Below are 10,079 nucleotides of genomic sequence, written 5' to 3'. Positions count from 1 at the left end.
GCATTCTGGACTAAAAATGTCCACATTGATGCATTTAAGTACATCTAGATAAAAATATACTATTTCATTTCTCCCCCACCCCCGATCCACAGAAGCAAGGTCTGGCACAACAAGACCCATGGATTTGTTTGTTTTACTTTTTCTTTTTTAATTCCCATGTAAATTGTTTATACTCGAGTTCAGGACGGGGATCTCTTCTGTTTGGCAGAAGACAGGGGGCTTTCTGCTGTCAGTTCTTAAAATAGTCAAATATCCATGACCATTAATGTCCCAACTACTTCTGTTTTTAATTCTTTGGAATATGTTCCATACCTTTGCAATGGGAAACGTTTAGAACGTGAACAGTTTTTGCTTTTTAAAAATTTGTTAGTAGGAGTTCTGTTAAAGAAGTCTGTTAGCGTTGACGTAGACTGTACGCTGATGGTCATCCTGTGTTTAGTTTTTACCAGGATGCAATTTAAAATAAAAATTCTTTTTTGCATCAACATGGATGCAAAACATTGATGCAATGCATCTCAAGAGAGCTAGTTTGTATTTAAGAATAATATGCTTTAAACTACCTTTTGGTATTTTTTTTTTTGAGAAGTTACTACATTTGGATCTATTCTAAAGCTGTTGGACTTTTTAAAAATAAAAAAAGTTACAAGTTTGCTACTGTGTGTGCTTGGCATTGAATTTTGTGTCCCTTTCTGTTTCCGTTTAGGACTTAACAGTAATTGTTCGGAAGTTGATAATGGTTGAGTTTGTGCTAGGCAGTAACCTTTAGTTGGGGGGTATTCTGTGCTGAAAACAAATCATGCAGTTGGACTTGTTCATGCAAATTAAATTCCTTTTCCACCCCCCAATCAGTCAAAAAAAAATTTCAGATAATTTAGGAAGACAATTTGGTTGACAGAGGGAGCAGATGAGCTCATGGGAATGTGAGGAGTGAGTAGAGTAGACCTGGCAGAAGAATAAAATGCTATGGAGGACACTGATGATCCATTGCCTGGCCACTGAAGGCTCTTTTCCCGTCAGCCTTCTTTCCCGTCAGCCTTCTAATTTTAACAGCCCTGAGTACTGGAGCCCTGGAGAGCTTCTCCCAGTTTGAGTAGACAGTACTGACCTTGATGAGCCAAGGGTCTGATTGAGTGTAAGGCAGTTTCATGTGTTCATGTTTCAGTCTCACCTTCAGTGTAGAGTTCCCTGTTCAGCTATCTAGGCACACTGGGCCTGAGAACTGGCTCAGGGAAGTCCCTCGAGTTCCTTTGTGTTTTGTTAAAACCACATGTGCCTTAAACCCTGCCTTTCCAGTGTATTAGAAATGGTCAGGGCCCATTCTTAGCCCACATCCAGAACATCTACCAAAAGTCTTAGAAGTGTCTGTTTAAACAACAACGGTGACACCTGAGATCTGATTGTGCATAAACCTTTTTCTGTTCATCCCCAAAAGTGGTTCAAAGACACTTCCAGTACCATTCTCTTATCAATGAGGGATTTTGCGCCTAGTCTTTCCATTGATAGCTTTCTCTTGGCTATCTTAGATTAGATAGAAAGTGATTTAAATGGCTGGATTAACAATTGGGGCAATTCAGGGTTTGCTGTAGCTTATCCACCATTTCCCCCCCTATGTGTCCTGTGCTGATCTCTCTTGAAATTCAATGTGTTAAAAACATCAGAAAAGCCCTGCTGGATCAGACCAGTCATTCATCTAGTCTGACTAGGACCTGAGAAACCCAGGTTCAAATCCCCACTGTGCCATGGAAGCTAACTGGGTGACCTTGGGCCAATCACACACTCTCAGCCTTGACCCTGACTAATATTTGGATGTGAGATCTCCAAGGAACCTCAGCAGGGTACAATGCCATAGAGTCCACCCTCCAAAGCAGCCATTTTCTGCAGGGGAACTGATCTCTGTAGTCTGGAGATGAGCTGAAATTCCTGGAGGTTGGCTACCCAGCTCCCTGGACTGCTTGTGTCTCTCAGCTGCTTTGAATGAGCTCGATAGTCACCGATAAGATTTTTATATTTTAAGTATTTTGGTTGTAGCCGCTAACCAGTGTGGTGTGGTGGTTAAGGTGCCAGACTAAGATATGGGAAAACCAGGTTCGAATCCCCACTCTGCCATGGAAGCTTGCTGGGTGCCCTTGGGCCAGTCACCCACTTTTAGCCTCGACCCCGGCAAGTATTTTGATGGGAGACCTCCAAGGAATACCAGGGGCGTGACCCAGAGGCAGGCAATGGCAAACCACCTCTGAACGTCGTTGGCCTTGAAAACCCCATGAGCGGTCGCCATAAATTAGCTGTGACTTGATGCCAAAAAAATAAAAGACTAACACAGCTCCTCCTCTGGAATCATCACAGGACTACTAGACAGAGCCATCTGCAATAAATAGGAGTCTTGTGGCACCTTGAATACTTAACGTTTAATTCCAGCACAGCTGCACAAGAATTTTGCACGCTAAGGGTCTAGTCCATGAAATTTCTGCAGGAATAAAATGCTCTTTATCTGTATCATGTGTTGTGACTATAACATTTGCATTGAACTGCATGTATAAATAGTTGTACAGTCCTGTTTCTCCTTTGCTCCGTTTTCTTCCTGTGCTATCGGTTCCTCGCCTCTCTGCCCGTCGGTCCATCCACTCACTCAAATTTAACCACATAAAATGTATGCTAAAATGAGGATCCAGTTATTGCATCTCTAGAAGCGGGGTCTGATTCATGAGGGTTTCCAGTTGAATATAAATCCATCAGATAAAGAGCATTTTATTCCTGCAGAAACTTTCTTGGACTAGACCCTTCAGCATGAAAAATCCTTATGCTGAATTAAACGTCGTCTCTAATGTGTGTGTTAAGTGCCATCAAGTCGCTTCCGACTCATGGCGACCTTATGAATCAATATCCTCCAAAATGTCCTATCTTTTAACAGCCTCGCTCAGGTCTTGCAAATTGAGGGCTGTGACTTCCTTTATAGAGTCAATCCACATGGGGGATACCGCACTTTGTATTCCCAGCGATGTATTAAGAGTTTGAAAATGTTGTAAAAAACATCGCTTTAAAAGGGTTCTTGGATACCACAGCTTATAAAGGGTTGGAAGACGTCTTCACAGCTAAAGGGGCCAAAGTGCGAACAGTATTTTTTATAACATTTTCAAACTCTTAATACATTGGTGGGAATGCATAGAAAGTGCGAACAGTATTTTTTTTTAAACATTTTCAAACTTAATACATCGCTGGGAATACAAGTGCGGTAACCCCCCATCTCTTGTTGGGGCTTCCTCCTTTCCATCTTCTGGGCATGGAGTAGGAGTCACCGGGTGTGTGTGTCGGGGTGTGGTAGTTGTGAATTTCCTGCCTTGTGCAGGGGGTTGGACTAGATGACCCTGGTGGTCCCTTCCAACTCTATGATTCCTGGTGCCCTCAACTCTTCCCAGCATGACTGTCTTTTCCAGTGACTCCTGTCTCCTCATAAGGTCTTTTCCTCTCTAAGATGTTAAAAGATTTTTAAGGTAAAAAGGTGAAGGTCCCCTGTGCAAGCACCGGGTCATTCCTGACCTATGGGGTGATGTTACATCCTGACGTTTCCAAGGCAGACTTTGTTTGCTGGGTGGTTTGGCATTGCCTTCCCCAGTCATCTTCCCTTTACCCCAGCAAGCTGGGTCCTCATTTGACCGACCTCGGAAGGATGGAAGGCAGAGTCAACCTTGAGCCGGCTGCCTGAAACCGACTTCCGTCGGGATCGAACTCATGCCGCGAGCAGAGCTTTTGACTGCAGTACTGCAGCTGAACCCTCTGCGCCACGGGGCTCCAAAAAGCCACGCCCAAAGGCGGCTCCCTCCCCTTGCGCATGCTCCCCTGTCCTCCTGACACCGCCCCGCGAGCCCACTTCCGCCCGCCCGCCCGCGGTGCGCAGGCGCCCTGCCGCGCCCCGTCTCGGCGGCCGGAGGCTCCCGCGGAGCATGCGCGCTGCGTCGGGGCGGCTGAGGGAGGCGAGGGGGGTGGCGGGGGAATGGCGGCCGCGGTGTTGGCGGCGGCGGCTGAGGGAGGCGGCGGCGGCCCCGGGGCCCTCATGGCCGGCGGCGGCAGCAACAACGGCGGGGGCCTGGCGGCGGGGGCCGGCCAGGGCGGGGGCGCGGCGGGGCCGTCGTCGTGGACGCGCTCGCTGGAGCGCGCGCTGGAGGAGGCGGCGGCCAGCGGCGCCCTCAGCCTGAGCGGCAGGAAGCTGAGGGACTACCCGCGGGGCAGCGCCGCCAGCCACGACCTCAGCGACACCACGCAGGCCGGTGAGAGCCCCCCCCCCCGAGCCCAGGGGTGGGGGGAGGGCAAGGCCGGGGGGCGGGCTGGGGGCGCTGGGTCTCCGGCCCCGATCCCCTGCGGCCGCTTGACAGGCCCAGGAGGAGGTGGAGAGCTGGGCGTTTAGGCGCCGGCTTCCTCTGCCGCTTTTAAGGGAGAATCAGACCAGCTTACAAGCGCCTTGCCTTCCCTTCCTGTGGGGAGGGGCCGTGGCTCAGGGGTAGAGCCTCTGCTTGGCATGCAGAAGGTCCCAGGTTCAATCCCCGGCATCTCCAGTTAAAGATACTAGATAGATAAACATAGAGAGAGGCTGTGGCTCAGTGGCAGAGCCTCTGCTTGGCATGCAGAAGGTCCCAGGTTCAATCCCTGGCATCTCCAGGTAAAGATACTAGATAGATAAACATAGAGAGAGGCTGTGGCTGAGTGGCAGAGCCTCTGCTTGGCATGCAGAAGGTCCCAGGTTCAATCCCTGGCATCTCCAGGTAAAGATACTAGATAGATAAACATAGAGAGAGGCTGTGGCTGAGTGGCAGAGCCTCTGCTTGGCATGCAGAAGGTCCCAGGTTCAATCCCTGGCATCTCCAGTTAAAGGGACTAGATAGATAAACATAGAGAGAGGCTGTGGCTGAGTGGCAGAGCATCTGCTTGGCATGCTGAAGGTCCCAGGTTCAATCCCTGGCATCTCCAGGTAAAGATACTAGATAGATAAACATAGAGAGAGGCTGTGGCTCAGTGGTAGAGCCTCTGCTTGGCATGCAGAAGGTCCCAGGTTCAATCCCTGGCATCTCCAGGTAAAGATACTAGATAGATAAACATAGAGAGAGGCTGTGGCTCAGTGGTAGAGCCTCTGCTTGGCATGCAGAAGATCCCAGGTTCAATCCCTGGCATCTCCAGGTAAAGATACTAGATAGATAAACATAGAGAGAGGCTGTGGCTCAGTGGTAGAGCCTCTGCTTGGCATGCAGAAGGTCCCAGGTTCAATCCCTGGCATCTCCAGGTAAAGATACTAGATAGATAAACATAGAGAGAGGCTGTGGCTCAGTGGTAGAGCCTCTGCTTGGCATGCAGAAGGTCCCAGGTTCAATCCCTGGCATCTCCAGTTAAAGGGACTAGATAGATAAACATAGAGAGAGGCTGTGGCTCAGTGGTAGAGCCTCTGCTTGGCATGCAGAAGGTCCCAGGTTCAATCCCTGGCATCTCCAGGTAAAGATACTAGATAGATAAACATAGAGAGAGGCTGTGGCTGAGTGGCAGAGCCTCTGCTTGGCATACAGAAGGTCCCAGGTTCAATCCCTGGCATCTCCAGTTAAAGGGACTAGATAGATAAACATAGAGAGAGGCTGTGGCTGAGTGGCAGAGCATCTGCTTGGCATGCTGAAGGTCCCAGGTTCAATCCCTGGCATCTCCAGGTAAAGATACTAGATAGATAAACATAGAGAGAGGCTGTGGCTCAGTGGTAGAGCCTCTGCTTGGCATGCAGAAGGTCCCAGGTTCAATCCCCGGCATCTCCAGTTGAAGATACTAGATAGATAAACATAGAGAGAGGCTGTGGCTCAGTGGTAGAGCATCTGCTTGGCATGCAGAAGGTCCCAGGTTCAATCCCCGGCATCTCCAGTTAAAGATACTAGATAGATAAACATAGAGAGAGGCTGTGGCTCAGTGGTAGAGCCTCTGCTTGGCATGCAGAAGGTCCCAGGTTCAATCCCCGGCATCTCCAGTTAAAGATACTAGATAGATAAACATAGAGAGAGGCCGTGGCTCAGGGGTAGAGCCTCTGCTTGGCATGCAGAAGGTCCCAGGTTCAATCCCTGGCATCTCCAGTTAAAGGAACTAGATATCTATACATAGACAGAGGCTGTGGCTCAGTGGTAGAGCCTCTTCTTGGCATGCAGAAGGTCCCAGGTTCAATCCCCGGCATCTCCAGTTGAAGATACTAGATAGATAAACATAGAGAGAGGCTGTGGCTCAGTGGTAGAGCATCTGCTTGGCATGCAGAAGGTCCCAGGTTCAATCCCCGGCATCTCCAGTTAAAGATACTAGATAGATAAACATAGAGAGAGGCTGTGGCTCAGTGGTAGAGCCTCTGCTTGGCATGCAGAAGGTCCCAGGTTCAATCCCTGGCATCTCCAGTTAAAGGGACTAGATAGATAAACATAGAGAGAGGCTGTGGCTCAGTGGTAGAGCCTCTGCTTGGCATGCAGAAGGTCCCAGGTTCAATCCCTGGCATCTCCAGTTAAAGGGACTAGGCAAGTAGGTGGTGTGAAAGACCTCAGCCTGAGACCCTGGAGAGCTGCTGCCCGTCTGAGTAGACAGTACTGAACTTGATGGACCAAGGGTCTGATTGAGACTGTGGCTCAGATGTAGAGCCTCTGCTTGGCATCCAGAAGGTCCCAGGTTCAATCCCCGGCATCTCCGGCTAAAGGATCTGGCAGTAGGTGATGTGAAAGACCTCATCCTGCCAGTCTGAGTAGACGGTACTGACTTTGATGGACCCAGGGTCCGATTCAGTATAAAAACAGCTTCATGTGTGCTTTGGGTGGGGGGCGTGAATCAGTGGCAGAGCCTCTGCTTGGCATGCAGAAGGTCCCAGGTTCAATCCCCGGCATCTCCAGTTAAAGGGACTAGGCAGGTAGGTGATGTTGAAAGACCCCTGCCTGAGACCCTGGAGAGCCACTGCCGGTCTGAGTAGACAGTACTGACTTTGATGGACCAAGGGTCTGATTCAGTAGAAGGCAGCTCCATGTGTTGGGAGGGGCTGTGGCTCAGTGGTAGAGCCTCTGCTTGGCATGCAGAAGGTCCCAGGTTCAATCCCCTGCATCTCCAGGTAAAGGAACTAGGCAAGGAGGTGATGGGAAAGACCTTTCTCTGCCTGAGACCCTGGAGAGCTGCTGTCGGTCTAAGTTGAAAATACTGACTTTGATGGATCAAGGGGTCTGATTCAGTATAAGGCAGCTTCATGTGTTGTTAATCACTTATCGCCCAACAGACAAAAGGTGTAAAACTTTTTTTTTAGGGAAGGGGCTGTGGCTCAGTGGCAGAGCCTCTGCTTGGCATGCAGAAGGTCCCAGGTTCAATCGCCGGCATCTCCAGTTAAAGGGACCAGGCAAGTAGGTGATGTGAAAGACCCCTGCCTGAGACCCTGGAGAGCTGCTGACGGTCAGAGTAGACAATACTGACTTTGATGGACCCAGGGTCTGATTCAGGCAGCTTCATGCGTGTTCATGTGAGGTAGGTGAGGCTGAGAGAGTGTGACTAGCCCAAGGTCACCCAGCTGGCTTCGTGTGGAGGAGTGGGGAAACCATCCCAGGTCACCAGATTAGCCTCCGCCGCTCGTGTGGAGGAGTGGGGGAATCAAACCCGGTTCTCCAGATCAGAGTCCGCTGCTCCGAACCACCTCTCTTAACCACCACGCTGGCTTCCATGGCAGAGTAGGGATTCAAACCCAGGTTTTCCAGCTCCTAGTCTGACATTCTAACCACAACACCTCCCCACAACACATGAACACATGAAGCTGCCTTATACTGAATCGGACCCTCGGTCCATCAAAGTCAGTGTTGTCTACTCAGACTGGCAGCAGCTCTCCAGGGTCTCAGGCAGGGGTCTTCCACATCACCTACTTGCCTGGTACCTTTAACTGTAGATGTGGGAGGGTGGGGATTGAACCTGTGACCTTCTGCATGCCGAGAAGATGCTCTGCTACTGAGCCACAGCCCCGCACCCTATGAGGTCAGTCGGGCTGAAAGAGTTGTGACTAGCCCAAGGTCACCCAGCTGGCTTCGTGAGGAGGAGTGGGGAAACAAACCTGGTTTACCAGATTAGCCTCCGCTGCTCCTGTGGAGGAGTGGAGAATCAAACCTGGTTCTCCAGATCAGAGTCCACCGCTCTAAACCACCGGTCTTAACTACTACACCATGCCAGTGGGCGCCAGACCGGATCCTGCCTGCTTCTCGGGGGGCAGTGGCTGTCGGGGAGCCACAGCCCACCCTCCCTCTGCCATCTCTTCACCCCCCCAGCTCTTTCTCCAAAGCAAAATGATACACGATATGCACGGGGCGGGGGGGGGGGGAGAGTTTTGGAAGTTGGACACCTGCTTCTTCAGGTGCAGTGTTCGTTCTTTTATTTAATGCCCATAGACCCATCAGTCATGAGCATAGAGGAAAGGTAACACTATTAGACACGAGCAAGCAAAATGATCAGGGGGCTGGAGCAGCAGCCCTATGAGGAGCGGTTGAAACACTTAAGGCTGTTTAGCCTGGAAAGAAGGCGGTTCAGGGGAGGCATGATCGAAGTCTGTAAAATTATGCATCGTTTGGAGAGAGTGGACAGGGAGAAGTTTTTCTCCCTCTCTCATAATACTGGAACGCGGGGTCATCTGCTGAAGCTGGAGGGCGAGAGATTCAAAACTGAGAAAATGAAGTATTTCTTCACACAACGCATACTTAAATTGTGGAACTCCCTGCCCCAGGACGTGGTGATGGCTGCCAACTTGGAAGGCTTTAAGAGAGGAGTGGACATGTTCATGGAGGAGAGTGTTGAAGAACACAGGCAGGGTAATGCTGCTGCTGCTGTCTTGTTTGTGGGCTTCCTAGAGGCACCTGGTTGGCCACTGTGTGGACAGACTGCTGGACTTGATGGGCCTTGGTCTGATCCAGCAGGGCCTTTCTTATGTTCTTATGTAGGAATTACATTTACGGCTTTCAACTTTGGGGAGGGGCTGTGGCTCAGAGGTAGAGTATCTGCTTGGCACGCAGAAGGTCCCAGGTTCAATCACTGGCATCTCCAGTTGAAAGGACCAGGCAGTAGGTTATGTGAAAGACCCCTGCTTGAGACCCTGCAGAGCCGCTGCCTGTCAGAGTAGACAATACTGATCTTGATGGACCGAGGGTCTGATTCAGTAGAAGGCAGCTTCATGTGTTTAACTTATTCAAGTGTAAGAAGAGTTGGCCGGGGAATGTTTGTGCAGGATGTCATCACCAGCGTTGCCATGCAAAGCAGGGCTGCTGACTGCAGATTTGGGCAGGGTAGTTGGGGGGTTCCCATCATGATCTAAGTGAAGAAACTTTGGTCCCGTGGAAGTGGAACAGCTCACAGCAGATTTAGATGTGGTTGTTATTAATTTAGTATCATCTCCATACTTTAATATTATGTCGATTAAGGTCAGGGAAGGCTGTCTTGTAAAGTCCCCCTAAGCATTTCACTATATAAACTTCATCAGGGGGACCAGACTTGGTGGTCACTGCAGATTTGGATGTGGTTTGTAATATTACTATTATTCGTCATTGTTGTTTAGTGTTACCTGTGTACTGCAGTATTGTGCAGAGTAAAGAGAAGAAACTTTGGTCCCGTGAAAGCGGAATGGCTCAGTGCTGATTTAGTGTGTGTGTGTGTTAAGTGCCGTCAAGTCGCTTCCGACTCATGGCGACCCTATGAATGAAAGTCCTCCAAAATGTCCTATCTTTGACAGCCTTGCTCAGATCTTGCAAATTGAAGGCTGTGGCTTCCTTTATTGAGTCAATCCATCTCTTGTTGGGTCTTCCTCTTTTCCTGCTGCCCTCAACTTTTCCTATCATGACGGTCTTTTCCAGTGACTCTTGTCGTCTCATGACGTGACCAAAATACGACAGCCTCCTTCTCCTTCAGTTTAGTCATTGCTGATTTAGACATGTTACTAATTTAATATAATCTCCATAGTTTAATATTATGCGGTTTAACATAAGTGAATAAAGTATGGTTCTATGAAAGCAGAAAGACTTGCTGTCGATTTGGGCATGGTTGCAGTATTACTATCATTTATTTGTTGTTGTATT

The 10,079-nt window shown here is 49.5% G+C and overlaps 1 protein-coding gene across 1 annotated transcript in view; it reads left to right on the top strand.

The window, feature by feature from the left end:
• Window positions 1-3,988: 3,988 nt before the first annotated feature.
• The window catches only part of LRCH3 (leucine rich repeats and calponin homology domain containing 3), a 108,215-nt gene continuing 102,124 nt past the window's right edge, over window positions 3,989-10,079 (top strand). The window contains 1 exon segment of the mRNA XM_056849575.1: window positions 3,989-4,262. Within this exon segment, the coding sequence (XP_056705553.1) occupies window positions 3,989-4,262 (274 nt within the window).

This window comes from Euleptes europaea, chromosome 5, assembly GCF_029931775.1.
Source record: "Euleptes europaea isolate rEulEur1 chromosome 5, rEulEur1.hap1, whole genome shotgun sequence".
Taxonomy (NCBI): Eukaryota; Metazoa; Chordata; class Lepidosauria; order Squamata; family Sphaerodactylidae; genus Euleptes; species Euleptes europaea.
The sequence above is the reverse complement of the archived record's forward strand: the minus strand, read 5'-3'. Positions and strand labels throughout refer to the sequence as shown.